Below are 14,453 nucleotides of genomic sequence, written 5' to 3' on the forward strand. Positions count from 1 at the left end.
CACGCACAAGACGTTTTCCGTTTCCATTTTAAAACAACAACAACAACAAACATACACACACATTTGTGCAAACATGATAAAATTCTCGCTCTACTAGCGACAATAGATAGAATATATAAGATATATATATATGTTTAGATAGTTTAATAGATTCATAGATCTTCCTGTTAGCTGGCCAATTTAAAGGCTCTTATTAAAACTTAATGCGGCCCGCAATTTGTTTCTTATGCGTGGCGAATTCCAACGATTGCCACCAGCCGAACCCAGACCGGCAACCAGACGCAATTCATTGGGCGATATACCCTCATCGACATCGTCGGCCTCCGTCTTGATCTCCATCTTCTGGACAATGAGACGCACCAGCTGATGTTGCTGCTCCAGCATCCGACTAATGTCCCGCAATTTACGTCTCTGGCGCTCCAATTCGGCATTGATATAATCATCGTTGTTGTCAAACGATATGACATCCATGGAGGCTATGGAAAGAGAACAGCAAGTGGGTTGAGCTTGGAATTTCCCCGCTCCTTTTTGATAAACTTACAATCCTCGGTGAATGGATTGGAGAACCATTTGCGTAATATAAAGTCACAGATGCCTATTTTACATTTCGTCTCGTTGGGATATTCGATAAGTTCCATTTTGTCGACACGCTGCAACCAAACATGAGGCAATTTACGTTCCAATTCTGTATGTAGGACCACCTGCATGGCCAAGCGTTTCAGCTGGGCATTGCGACGCACTGACTCAATGTCACCGACAGCCAAACCGATAAGCAGATTCATCAATAGAATGGGCATGAGGATCATAAAGACGCCTGCAAGACACAAACATAAGAGAGCCGAAGGAGGTGGAGCAGTCACTTGAACTTACTTAGTATCAAAAACGATGTCATGGGTACTTTCAATTGGTCGCGATAATAGGTATTCACATAGGTGCCAACGAAATCCAATTCGCCCAGCATCATGGAAAAGGTGCGCAACAAGGACATGGGTATATTCGAGAATGACAAGTGATTCGGTTGTGGATCAATAATCTAGGGAAGAGAAAAGAGTGAATCTTTGATCAAACAACTCACATCCATCAAGGTGGTGACCTACCTTTGAGAGTAGGATATAGAAGGCCAGGCCAAAAGCAATAATCAGAATGGAGAATACCATCAGAACTTTAATCAATGTCTGTAGAATTTCGAGAAACATCACCACATAGATGCCAACTTGATCGAATCTTTGTAGGAATAACAACAAACGAAACCAGGACAAAAACACAGCGATCGAGGCGGCCGAATAGTGTATGGTATTGATGGCACCATCGGCCCTAAATGCCGGCTGTATCATCACCAGAGCCGATATATATAGTACCCATGATATGAGATTCACCGTCTCGACTAGATAATGCAGTCGCTGCTGATATATCTGTATTAATTCACGCATCGAATTGAGCAATATATAGACCACAACGATGACAGCACAAAAGAGTATGGCTGTGGTGCGATTGATGTGCTCCACACACGAATCCAAACGTATCTGTGTGGCCACCGATGGATTCTGTGACAAATTCTGTGTGAGTTGATCCCAACTAAAGCAGAGAGAGAGAGATGTAGATCGAAGTAATTGAAAGGAATTCATTAGTACTTACCCCATATTGCAATATTGACTCATTGTCTTATTGCCCTCGGCTCGCAATTCAATGTTATTCATCATCAAGGACGAGTATATGGTGACAAAGACCAAAAATATTGAATAGACCAATAGATTGGCCAAATGAAAGTATTTGCCATATGAATTCCATTTCATTTGCAAGTACTTTTGGCTAAGTGGATGGGCCAATAGCTCAACACGTCCATGGGTGACCATGGTCTAGGGCGAAAGGAAACATAATTTGTCAGTGTATCCCATTTGTATGCCTACACATACATACATACATCAATTAAGCTACGACTCCCACACATACTAACACATAGTTAACAATAACAAAAGCCATTTACATTAATTAGTTAGTTGGAATATAAATATTTTTTGAAAAGATTTCAATTATTAGTAGGCTTTTGGGGGGGAGAGGGAGGACGATCATACATTTTGAAGCGGATGTACAGAGAGAAAGAGAGAGAGAGACGGAATATACATATAGTATATATATATATATATATATATATGTATCTATCAGGGAGTGCAACCGAAATTATTATTTTTTTAAGACAATTCTTACAATTAATTAATTTATACATGAGAAAGAGGGAGATGGCAATAGTCTTCTATCTCACTCTTTATCACAAATGTCTTAACGTTTTCACGTTTGATTTCCACAAATAGTGAGGATATTCGCACAAGTGTTTTAGAGGCTCAAAAAGTAAACGGAAAATTACTTTATATAAGTAATAATTTTTTATCCATAGAACGTTTTAAATAAAAGTCTTTATTTGTTTAAAAAAACGTCCCTTTCATGACAAAATGCTTATAGACAATTCTTTTAGGCATTGATAACCAAAAAAGTATGCTATAATAATTATGTTACTTTCCAACACTTAAGAAAGTTTTGTGTGTACCCCTTAAATTGTGCTATAAAAATTTTAATTCTTTTTTGAGTTTCACATTTCTTGTTAGTAAAAATTCCAATTTGACTAATTTTACACCCCAAAGTCTGATAAGTTACCAATTTGAAATAAGAAAGGATCTATAAATGTTCTGTATAATTTCTTGTTAGCAAAAATCTGATTTGACTGATATTTTCATTATAGGTAAAGGAAGAGATGCAGACTAAACTAGAGCCAATTGGAAATGTCGTTTTTCCAAGTTTTTCATTAACAAATTTGACAATTGGCTTGATAATTTCATTTCACAACTCTTTCAACACTTAAGGGAATATTCCAAAAATTACGATTTGTGTATTGTAGTTTCGGTTGCATTCCCCAATTTTGTGCTGTGCATCTTATTAAGTAAGGACTTCTCACATATTGACACTCACATTCACGACGGCCAATGGCGCTGGACGCCATTTTGCATCATTGAATTCTTTACGCTTTTCCTCGATTTGCTCGGGTGTTTTTTGGTATGGCCAAAATGAATATTTGATCTAAATATGTATTACATATATACATATATATTTAACAATATATATATATAAATATCTTGATGTTATCTAGAGTTGTCAAATTTTATTTAAATGGTGAGAAATATGATATGGAATGATTCTTGTTACGGCCCCCAAAATCCTAACTAACTAAATACACTGAGAGGAAGAAACATTACAACAAACAAACTCAACTTAAACACAATCGTGCCTTAAATCAGAGAATTAAATATATATCTCTATATATATAAATAGAGAGAGAGAGAGAGAGAGAGAAAGAGGAGAGGAGAGGAGTCACAAGAGCAAGAATAGAAAAAGAAGAAACACAGTTTTTCCCGCTTACATTTAATGCTGGCAATGGTATGGGATTTGTTGTCATTATCGGTTCTCCGGTTTTCTCATCGATCTTAGCAAACAGATAAGGGCATTGCAAGAATGCGAAAGAGTACTTAATCTAGATACATGTAGTTTATATAAATATTTTTATTTTGGTATAGAGTCAAAAAGTATTAGAAGCTTCGATGAGATGAAATGACAAGAATTGCTTAGATTGTTAGTTGTCTGTGGTAAACGAAAGACTTACGTAAAAACTTTTGGAATCCTTTTTGCAATTGGCCTTGGTAATGCACTTGTCCTGGACAGCCTCAAAGACCTTGGGCATGGATGCAATCAGAGCTAAAGTGACACATGGATGTTTATCGGAACGTAGAGCTATAACCTCATTCGCACGCTCTTCGTGAGTGACCATGGCCAAAGCAGCTTCCGGATACTTGTAGTAGATGGCATAATCAATGGCACTCATATCGAGAATATTGTAGACCAACTTGCAGCCCATTGACATTAAAACCGAAATGGCATGTGGCTTATTCTCCATGGTGGCCAAATGGAGAGCCGTATTCTGGAAGGAATTTATAAATTTTGAGAGTGACATCAATGAGCTCAACTTACCCCATCCTTGTCGACCTGATCCAAGAGATGCGAGTGCACCGAATGCAACAGCTCTATGGTCTCGGTATAGCCGGACATGGCGGCCAATTGCAAAGGATTGCGACCACTGTGATCCCGATGCAGGAGAGCTCCACGATTCAGCAGCAATTGCACCACTCGAGTGTGTCCCTGCTGCGATGCAATGTGCAAGGGGGTCATGCCGGCGCCATCGCTCTCATTGATGATGAACGAACCCTTCTCGGAGTCGAGCAATTGCCGGACTGTGTTGTATCTACCATAGCGAGCTGCGAAATGCAATGGACTCTCATTGTTGTTGTTCTTCAGATTGATGCATGCCCCCAGGCGTATAAGGTTCTCCAGCGAACGAATATGACCATCGCGGCTGGCATAGTGCAATGGCGAGCAGCCCATATTATCCTTTTCATTTAGCAATAGCTTCAATTCCTGTGTCTGGCATTTGGCCACCTGCTCGGCAAAGTCTGTAAGCCGACCGCCATTCATAATGACAAAGTGCAAAACATTGCGAGCAGCTGCATCCTTGACACTTATGCAGGCACCCAGACGTATCAGTAGATGGACTGAAAGGACGAAAGCAAACGAAATGAATGTGCCAGGACTATTAAGTCCTATTGTCTGCCCACCTGTCTTCCAGCCGCTGCGTGAGGCAGCCAACAAAAGAGGCGAACGATGCTCTTTATCGAGGGCATTGATGTCAGCTCCCTCGGCAACCAGATATGAAACAATATCCGGATGATCGAACATCGAGGCACAATGCAACGGTGTCATCTTTTGTACATCCGTGCAACTGAGACAGATGCGTTTCTCCAGTGGTTGCATCTCAAACATCAACTTAACTATATCAATGGCACCCTGCGGCAAATGGAAATCGAAGAGGTTGAAAAACAAAACACATACATAAGAGAAAAATATGTTCACGTCATGTTTACACGCTCTTCTCTCTGTCTCTGTTTATTGCTGCCTCTTACTTTCCTTGCCACATCCTTGGGCATGACAAAGTCACGTTCAGTCGCCCCTTTTCGACATTTGCATAAGAATTTGTCAAATTAAAGTCAGCAATGTAGTCCGTAAACGTAAATACTAAGACACAAAAACCTAGAGGGAAACGAGTGAGAGAGAGAGCATTCAAGGCAGTCACCTAAAACTCTGAGTCCACAAGGACTAACTACTGGGCTACTGGGCATTTCCTTGCTGAAATATGAGTGTTGTCAAGTGTTTCGCTTGACAAGTTAACCACAGAGAGACAAAGAGAGAAAGAGAGAGAGAGAGACCATGGCAACCAAGCTGCCTCCTCCTCACCACACACACTCACCTGGGCACAGGCCAAATGCACTGGCGTCGAGAGATCATGTTGCTGAGTAGATATTTTTGCGCCGGATTTCAGGCATAGTTCCACTGCCTTGATATCCCCGCCATGCACTGCCGAGTGCAATGGCACGTTGCCCTCCGAATCGTAGAAGGATATCATTTCCTCGCGAGTGCATCCGCGTTGTTCCCCCCACTGCAAAACGGAACATGGCATATGCATGAGTTGATTGATTGTTTGATGCACACACTTGAATGGCGCGTGAATACCATAAAGAATACAAATTCAATTGTGAGTCAGATAAAAAAATCTAGAAAAAATAAATCTTTTTCGGTTTACATCAAATGGGTTTTCCATTTAACAGGGTCACAATTGTCATTGTAACGTTATCGAAATATAAATAAAATATAGATTATATCTGTACTATCTACGTATCTTATCTACAGGGGATGCAAAACATAAAAACTACATATCTATAGAGTTATATGTGAAAAAGTGTTTAAGAAAACTAAAATATATACACTTGTTACTATAATACATTTGTTTCTTCTAGAAAACTGAAATAATGTTTGATCTTAATCAGAGAGATATTTATACTAAGCAAAGTTTTCTACATTTTCTTACTGGTAATAGACTAATAATTGTTTTAACTTCAACAATTTTTCCATTAAGTATTTGAAAGTGAAATAAATTCTAGAATATTTATCGTTCTAACTTGTAGGTTCAACCTTTTCTTCAGTAATAAATTCTAGAATAATCATTGTTCTAACTTCTAGAATTTCAAACTGAAGAACTTTCTAGAAATTTCTTAAGAGGTTAAATTGCATTTTTTACTACTAAATTTATATTTTTAGAAATAAACTCTTTCATGAATAATTGACTTTTGAAAAAAGAGCCCATTATATCTATTTATAGACATTTTTTCGCCCTTATTATTTGTCAAACTTCTTGAGGTGCCCTATTCAAGAAAATGAATTTGATTTTTTACAAGTCATTGACCGAGACTCGACGGCTTGTTTGTAACATTTGATATTTTAAATTATTTTGCTTGACTTTCTGCTGAGATTTCTAGGCATCTTACATCATTGATTCTTTATCGGCGGAAAAAACAAAGAAACAAATAAAGCGAAAGAAAAACAAAAACAACCGAAAAAAAAACTGATGGAAGCTTAAAAATTTGATACTTTTATAATTGACTTTTCGCTTTTAAAGGGCTTTGACGCTGTCAACGTGACGTATACGCAATTTTCCCCATCCACTCAAGAGAAGAACAACAACATAAAATCAATGCAAAAGTGCACAAGGGGGAGGGGGAGGGGAAGGTCAGACAGCAGGACAGACCCTCCTCCCCACACTCGCATTAGAGGCGAAAAAGTCATTATGGTATAAAAGGAATCAAATCAAATGTAGGATAAGCTCCTGCAAAGGGATGATAAAAAGCGCACTTGTAGATCAAAGTGAATGGCGATTTTCGATTGTTTTTCGTTGTCTCTCTGAGGCAATAAGTTAGTGTAGGATTTGAAAGGAAATGAGAATAGTTGCTTGCTTGTTACTTGCCTGAAAGAAGACTTCCATTGTCTTTGAGCTGGCATTTTTAGCCGCTTCGTGTATGGGATAATAACCATTGTTGCAAGGTCTACGGGGACATGCATCGAATTCTGTAATCTGCAAGATACGACACGGACATTGAGTTACATTTGGATATATGCATATATATTCTCTGTACAATTTATATTTATATATGTTTATTCAGTCAGAACTACAAACACACACACAGACACACACACTCAGACTCATTTATATGGAAAGGGCAATATCAAAGCATACTTTTGTGCGCAAGCAAAACAAAATTATTTCCTAGAGGGTACAAACCTTTTTTTTTTTTCTCTCTTCTATGATAAATTAATCTTGTATGTGTGTGTGTGTGTAAGAGCGTATGAATTTGTTTGCCTATGTGTGTGTGTGTGTGTGTGTGTGTGTGTGTGTGTGCGTATGCCATTGATTAATGGCACACTTTGGTGTCGGTGTTCATGGTCCAATACTTTATCAAAATGCAAATAAAATGCATGAGCAAATACAATATTAATTTCTTGAAAATTGTGCAAAAGAAAATGCCAAATACATATCTAAGATAAGATATGTTGGCAAAAAGCAATTATTTGATTTGAATATGGTTTGTTTGCTTGGTTCATAGACTCACACCACTTACCAGGATACGGGCGCATTCTTCGTGATCATAAATGGCAGCCAAATGCAAGGCGGTGCGTCCATGTTCGCCACCCTGTTGTATATCGATGACATTTCGATATTGGCCCATCACCTGCAGCGATTTGACTTTGTTTAACTCTGTGGCCAAATGGACGGGTGCCTGTTTCTTTTCATTGAGAATGCCCGTGTCCACTGGGCTGTAAGTGAAGCAAAGTTAATCACAACTCTATGGACGGGAGGGCCAGGGCGCTTGACTTACATTGATAGCAAATAGTCCAGGGCATCGTAGGCATCGCATTCAACGGCAATATGCAGCGGTGTGTTGCCCGCATTGTCCTTGGCATTGAAGTCTATTATCGAGCAAATTTATGGTGAGGGTTAGTCAGTTGGACCCTCAGACAGACAGACAGACAAACACTCACCACCCGATTGATCCCGTATGTAGCTCAAAATGTTGACACGATTCCTGGCTGCCGCCTGATGGGCAGCTGTTCGTCCCTTGCCATCCTTTAGGGCAATACGCGTATTATCGGCCATGAATAAACGCTTAAAATCATCCAGATTACCGGATTCGGCCGCCTTCGAACGGAATTTGTAACAAGTTAAATTAAATTTATGCCCTTGGTGTGTTTACTTAAACAAACTATGTTGCTCCATCCCTTCCCCCACCACCACCACCAACTGCCGAAAAAAACAAAAACAGGGCTACTTAAAAGATAAGCAACAACGACGACGACGAAAGAGTAAAAAGTATACTACGTTGAATTCAGCTCAAAGTTTTTGCCAAGTTCGAGTCCAAGTTTTGAGCAGACGCTTCGCTTTTCAGTTTGCTCTGCTCGTGGACCATATGGGTCCATCTCTTGCTTCTTTATCTTGGTTGTTGGTTGTTGTCCACTTCCTATTACAAATTTCCCTTGTAAATTGAACCAGACACGCATAAGGTTGTTCATTTGTCGAAGGAACAAGAACCAGAACGGGGACAGGGACAGGGACAGGGCAGAACAGGACAAAACTTAACAGCAATGTCAATAGATTTTTAATCAGAAATGAGTGCTAGAGAAAATCACTTTTTGTTTGTTGCCCCCTGTCTTGGCCCCTACCTCCGTTTCTTCCCTCCCTGCCTGCCTGCCACTCGTTTTGCACATTGCCGTGTTCCCATTGTTTCGCGAATCTGTTGCGCTTATGTGACTACAAAATCGGTTTCAAACTAAAGTTTTCATTAAAAGTATCCTTGAATAGATTCCTCCACTCAGCGAAAAACAAGAAGTACTAGATTTGTAATTAGCTGTGACTAGTATTGAGTTTGTGAGAAATACTTAAAACATTAACTCATTTCACGTATGTAAGTTAAACAACTTTCAAGGAATTATAATTTCCTAGAAAACCGGAACCTTTATGGATTGTCCACATCGCATTGACCTCCATCCACTGCTATGCAGGGATTTATTTGTTGTTCCTTGGAAGGTTTTCCAAATTATTAATTTCAAACTTATGGCTAATCACACATTCTTTGTAAACCTTAATCAAAAGCCTTTGAGAGATTTGATCTTTAATGATATATTGTCAACATAAACTAAACAAAAGTTATGACAAATGCGACAGAAACCTATTAAGGCAACGAAATTAGTAATTCTTTTTATATATTTTTTTGTCATATAAGAAAATTTCTTGTAATCAAATGGATTTGTTCCTGAATCCTTATTATTCAGTGGCCTAAATGGCAGGACCATTTGGACAACTACCGATGGTTAGAATTGGGAGCATTAATTCCTATTTATAAGGAACTCTGATTCCGATTTTAATCTAATTTTTTAATGATATTTTGTCCCTATTAAAATTTAATAAGTAATTTGTGATATAGGTTTTTATTTTTTTATTACGTCTGCATGTACATATATTTTTTCCTGAGGATCCGTTCATTATTTTAAAAAGTAGTTAAGATCAATGAAACTAAATATCAATTGATCATTAGGTTAAGGGTTAATAATCAAATTTCTAATTGTTTGGATTTCCATTGTTAAGATCTATAAATGAGACTCTCGAGACTACTTGGTTTTACGAATCCTCATCTGGCCGATTTCCTTTCATGTTCTATTCAACAAACTTTTCTAAACTCAAACTTCAAGAGATACATTTGAGTGCTTGTCTTTGCTGGTATTAAAATAAGTTCTTAAATCTTTTCATTAGTTTAAAATCGGTTAAGAAAGTATTGAATAACAATTGAAAGTATTTGAATAACACATTGAATTTAAATTTGCTTCACTTTTGCAGAATATTTTGAAAAAATTGATAACTTTTTGCCAAGTGTATATCAAAGCATTTAAACTTGTATTCTTTTAGTTTGTCAAGAAAGTTGCTCATTATATTAACAAGATTAAATGCCACGCTACCAAGAAATTGCAAAGTAAAAGTGCATAAGGTATTAAAACGAAAGAACTGAAAGTTAATTCTCCACCCCCCCACCTGCCTCCCCCTTTCCTTAGGGACTTTCGAGCTCTAACCAATGAAATGATGTGTTTTTTTGATTTTCCTGTTACCTGAAGAAAATCATCAACTTGTATTTTCGGAGCTGATGACATTCGCAGAATGCGCGCCCATTTGTTGGGCAAGGGGAAATTGATGGGACCAATTGTTGTCATTTCTGAGCCCCGAGTGCATCCTGTTATCAGATAACGCAATGGACTGATGACCACCTCACGCTTTGGGGTCTCCTTCTCCTTGGTGTCGCCGCCAATCATTTTCGTTTTATGGGCTTAGGCAATTTACGGTTTATGGTTAACAAACATTTTGTCATCGTTAAAACAATTTAGTTAGTTTTTGCTATTTGTTTACATATTTTGTTTTCTCTGGCTTGGCTGATTAGTTTTTTCACTTTAATGAAAACACACAAAAAAAAAAAAAAATGATGAAACTATTTCAATTTAAATCCAAATCCAATTGCAATTCTTGAGGATTGTTGAGTTTTAATTAATTTTTATCCACTTATCCATTTATGGAAAATTTCTGGGTTTCTTTTGCCCGCGAAGAGCCAAACAAGACTGAAATCTCGGCGGCAACATCCTTCGCTTTTATAGAGTCCTTCTTCGCTGCACAGCAAAGGAGTCTGAGTAGCCCGAATGAGTCCTGGCTGTGTAGCCAAGTTGAAGTCGTGTGCGTGCGTGCGAACGCATTTGCTGGCGGCGAAGATTTGCGGCATTTTGGTTCGGCGCGTGGTGAGTTTTTATTCAATTTGTTAGTGAATTTTTCCATTTGTTTTCTATCCCTCTAAGTGTGTGTGTGTGTCAGTGTGTGTGTGTGTGTGTGTGTCAGTGTGTTTGTGTTTATGAAAAGGGAACTTGTTGCATTGCATGTCCTTGTTATTGATATTTTATGGCCAACATTTGATGTAAATTTCATATTTGTCTTAAGGTTGATATCATCCAATGGAAATGTCTCGAAAACTCACGCGAAATTTGTTTTTCATTTATCCACTTAGTTAGAAAAAAAGCAATCGATAAATATTTTTCATAAATCGCTCGTCTAGAGAATAATATGTTTGCCCATTCTATCACTGTCACTTTAGAGAATTGACCAACCAACCCACCCACCCAGTCACCAAAGCCACTTACCCGTAATATTCTATAGGGGCTGTCACGCAGCAGGCAAACCTGTTCGGCTGGCGGTTCGGCTGGTAGAATGGCCTCCAATGGGGTATCAATATCATTGCCAATTTCCAAACGTTTTGACCCAGCACTTCGTTCAATTATCATTGAGAATATCCAATACTATTCAGAGACTTTGATCATGGACTTCATATTTATTGGATATTTGATTGTCTTACCTTGCTATTACGATTGCTGGCACTGCCACTGTTGCTGCCACTATTGCTACGTGTTTTCGGCAACAATTTCGGTTGGGCCTCCATTATATCCTGTTGCGAAAGACTATCGCATTGTCCATTGAAGACACCATTATAGAGTTTCGGCATATTTGATCGATCTTCTGTTGCTCCTTCTCCGCCTCCTGCTCCTCCTGCTGCTGCTGTTGTAATTGTAAAGGGTCGCAAATCGCGACTACACATATTGCGGTTTAGTTGTGTCTAGTTAGCGAGATATATTTCACAATAATCTAACACTGATATATCAGCTATGCAATCAGTTTTGCCTAATTAGATATTGATTGGCTTGGCCTAAACGTTTAATGAATGCGTAAAACCGTCAGCCATGCTAATTTAGATAACTTGTCTCCATGATAGGGTCACACACACACACACACACACAGCGAATAGATAACACTGACAACTCAGAGCTCGTCGTCACTCGATTTGATGTTTATGCAATAACAAACTGTACCGGACTAAATGCAATTGTTAAATGATTTCGACTCGAGGACTAGGGCTAGGTTAAGGCCATTATTTTGTGGCACAGAACAATGTCAACGGCCTGGTTATTTGTCATTCTATTCTACGTATTCAACCACGACCCCAGGGAACTGAACGTACTTTAAAAAAAAACACACACACAGAAACCTACATTAAATGCAAATGGAAATAACTAATTAACGCCTTGTTTATTTTTGGCATGTCTGTTGGCCGCTTTATGTCAATGGAGTGTAGAAATTTGCATAAACTAAGCACACCCACACAATAACTTACTTAGTTTCCTCTAGTTTCATCCTTTTTATTTGAGATTTCGAAACGAACCAACTGCCACAAGGACCAACTTTGGAATGACCGATGGGCGATTCACTTACATTTGATTTGGCCAATGGCCACTAATGAAATTATATTGCCAGAGATCGTTATCTGGAGAAAAATCCGTAATGAAATTGCTAAAATTTTTGGAAGCCCAAGTGTAATAAGGATGACTTTTGCCTATGGCGTTCTAATAGATTTTTGTGCTTTGATTATTACAAATTGAATGTGTGCGGGGGGTGGGGTGAAATTTGACTCTGGCTCTGTTTTGGCTCCCCACTTATTAGTCTGAGTGGTTTTAGTTGTAGTCCAAGCGACTGGCTAAGCAAATAGTTAGTTAACCTAAGCCTAAAGTAAATAAATATATGTGTATATACATCAACGCCAATGGCAATGGCAATTTACCTTTATTTGTAAAGTGTAACGTTAAAATTCGTTGTGGCTAAATGTATCCACATATGAATATACTCGTTTCGTCTGTTTGTTTGTTTGTTTCCGTTTTTTACATTTTTGTTCAATCGACTTTGAATTTGAAAAACTTGAATTTTATTTTAATTTCAATCAACACTAATGCCGTGCAGAAGGCGCAGGCACAACGACAATCACAATGGCAATAGCAGAAGTATTCAAAAATTGTTCTATATGATTTTAACAGCATTTAAGTCTGAGCGCCTCAAAGTATGCCATATGTTTTAGCGAGACGAGACACGGGTGACACGGAGACGATGACAAGGACAATGAAGCACTTCAAATGCACAATGAATGTATAAATATATATGTATATGTATAAAGTCCGCTGCAATTTGCCTTGCCTTTAGCTATCCTTTCCTGCCTGCCAGACAAGGTGCACTTTTCCTTTTGTGTTTTTTTTTTCTTGTTGTTGTTTGCCTCTAATCTATGTGTTTGTATTTCAATTTCTCTCGAATGAATGGCAGGGGATGGACTGCTCTTAAACGCATTAATTATAAAACTCAATTAACACTTCTGACTGATTATATAGTTTGAATGAAACTCGTTGCTCTCTTCTGTCTCTCTCTCTTTCTCTCACTAGATGTTTTGCTATTTTTGTTATTGTTTATTTTTTCCTGGGTTTCCTTTTGGCTGCGTACCGACAGCTTTGCTGGCTGAACTCCAACTAAATGTGGCAGCAGCCCTTTTCGAATAGAGCCCTGTGTAATAGTTCTGTCCGATTCGTCTAGCATGCGGGGAGGGGAGGCGAAGGGTCTCTGGACCTGATAACAAGTTCGTTGGCAGCCTTTCGTCACATTGTCACCCGGCTAGTCTGGAATTCTCGACGACGCATTTGTTTATTTCTATTTGCTCTCTCCTCCCCTTGCGCTCCCTTATGTCTATTTGTTTTTGGCTTTGTTACTTTTTTTTTTTTTTTTGCCGCGTCCCCCCCCTCTTTTTGTAATTAAAATATCGTTTCTTCGTTTGCCAATACATATGCATTAGATAGATATTGTATAAAGCCATAAACGTTCATGTATGAATGAAATGGATAATTGTCATTTGCATATATGGTGAAATTATACTGCAAAAACTTATTTCTAGATTGTTAACAAATGTTTTTAATAACTCTAACAATTTCCTTCCATTCATTAAAATATAATTCATTTTAAATCGAAGGGTCTTATAGCATGGAAAAGTCTTCATTAAAGGACAAAGCACTAAAACTAGGCATGATGGGCTTATGTCATAATTAAAAAAATAGTCAAAAGTTCCGTTTTCCAAAATATTTGTGACTTCTTCTTCAAAAAACTTCCCTTTATTTCTTTGTGTGTTGTTCTTTGCTGGGAGGTAACAAGTCTTTTAGCAGTCTTTAGCACTGCCACGCCCCTAACCAACTAAGATGTTTCCTACATGTCTGACGCGCTTTTAAAAGAAAGACTTTAAATAGTTTTTAGCTTATAAATATTAGCCTGAAAGTTGTATTCCTATCGATGGTTTTTCTAACTCAGTTAATAAAAAGACAACTTCTAGAGGTTACTGATAATATTTCTACAAACCTTGAGGCAACTCATTTCAGAACTTTAGATTAAGTTGCCCTTTTAAGACCCAAGGAAAACTGTATATGTAATCGAAGTTCTCAGGATGAGTCATTCGAAATGATGAATTGCCTAGTGAAAGCCTTCCTTGAACTTTAGGGAATTGTATAAACTAGTTAATGGAGTCCGAGCCATGTGATATTTTGTTTTACACATTTAATATTTAATAACTTACTGGGTTTTGGCA

At 38.1% G+C, this 14,453-nt stretch overlaps 1 protein-coding gene across 4 annotated transcripts; it reads right to left on the minus strand.

The window, feature by feature from the left end:
- Positions 1 to 27: 27 nt before the first annotated feature.
- LOC6638751 (transient receptor potential cation channel subfamily A member 1) lies at positions 28 to 11,578 on the minus strand. Of its 4 annotated transcripts, XM_015179108.3 has the most exons (17): positions 11,367 to 11,578; positions 11,151 to 11,310; positions 10,084 to 10,298; positions 7,969 to 8,125; positions 7,806 to 7,896; positions 7,548 to 7,743; positions 6,896 to 7,003; positions 5,345 to 5,533; positions 4,656 to 4,884; positions 4,015 to 4,592; positions 3,650 to 3,964; positions 3,410 to 3,520; positions 1,636 to 1,856; positions 1,098 to 1,575; positions 871 to 1,033; positions 542 to 814; positions 28 to 476 (listed from the first exon to the last, which is right to left on the minus strand). In XM_015179108.3, exons 1-17 carry the CDS (start codon positions 11,511 to 11,513, stop codon positions 181 to 183), a joined length of 3,927 nt encoding a protein of 1,308 aa, XP_015034594.1. In that variant the 5' UTR covers positions 11,514 to 11,578; the 3' UTR covers positions 28 to 180. The 4 variants fall into 4 exon arrangements, with proteins under 4 accessions (XP_015034594.1, XP_015034593.1, XP_002062289.2 ...); XM_015179107.3 differs by lacking the exons at positions 3,410 to 3,520; positions 10,084 to 10,298 and adding an exon at positions 2,962 to 3,069 and having other exon boundaries at positions 11,155 to 11,310; XM_002062253.4 differs by lacking the exon at positions 10,084 to 10,298 and having other exon boundaries at positions 11,155 to 11,310.
- Between the last annotated feature and the right edge of the window lie 2,875 nt (positions 11,579 to 14,453).

The sequence above is a fragment of the Drosophila willistoni genome (assembly GCF_018902025.1).
Source record: "Drosophila willistoni isolate 14030-0811.24 chromosome XR unlocalized genomic scaffold, UCI_dwil_1.1 Seg144, whole genome shotgun sequence".
NCBI lineage: Eukaryota > Metazoa > Arthropoda > Insecta > Diptera > Drosophilidae > Drosophila > Drosophila willistoni.

Coding starts and splice junctions, on each gene's coding strand:
- LOC6638751 (XM_015179108.3), bottom strand. CDS start 11,513: ATGCCGAAACTCTATAATGGTGTCTTCAATGGACAATGCGATAGTCTT. Junction 5,534..6,895: donor CAATGGAAGTCTTCTTTCAG/GCAAGTAACAAG, acceptor TCCGTTTTGCAG/TGGGGGGAACAACGCGGATG. Junction 1,576..1,635: donor AGTCAATATTGCAATATGGG/GTAAGTACTAAT, acceptor TCTCTGCTTTAG/TTGGGATCAACTCACACAGA.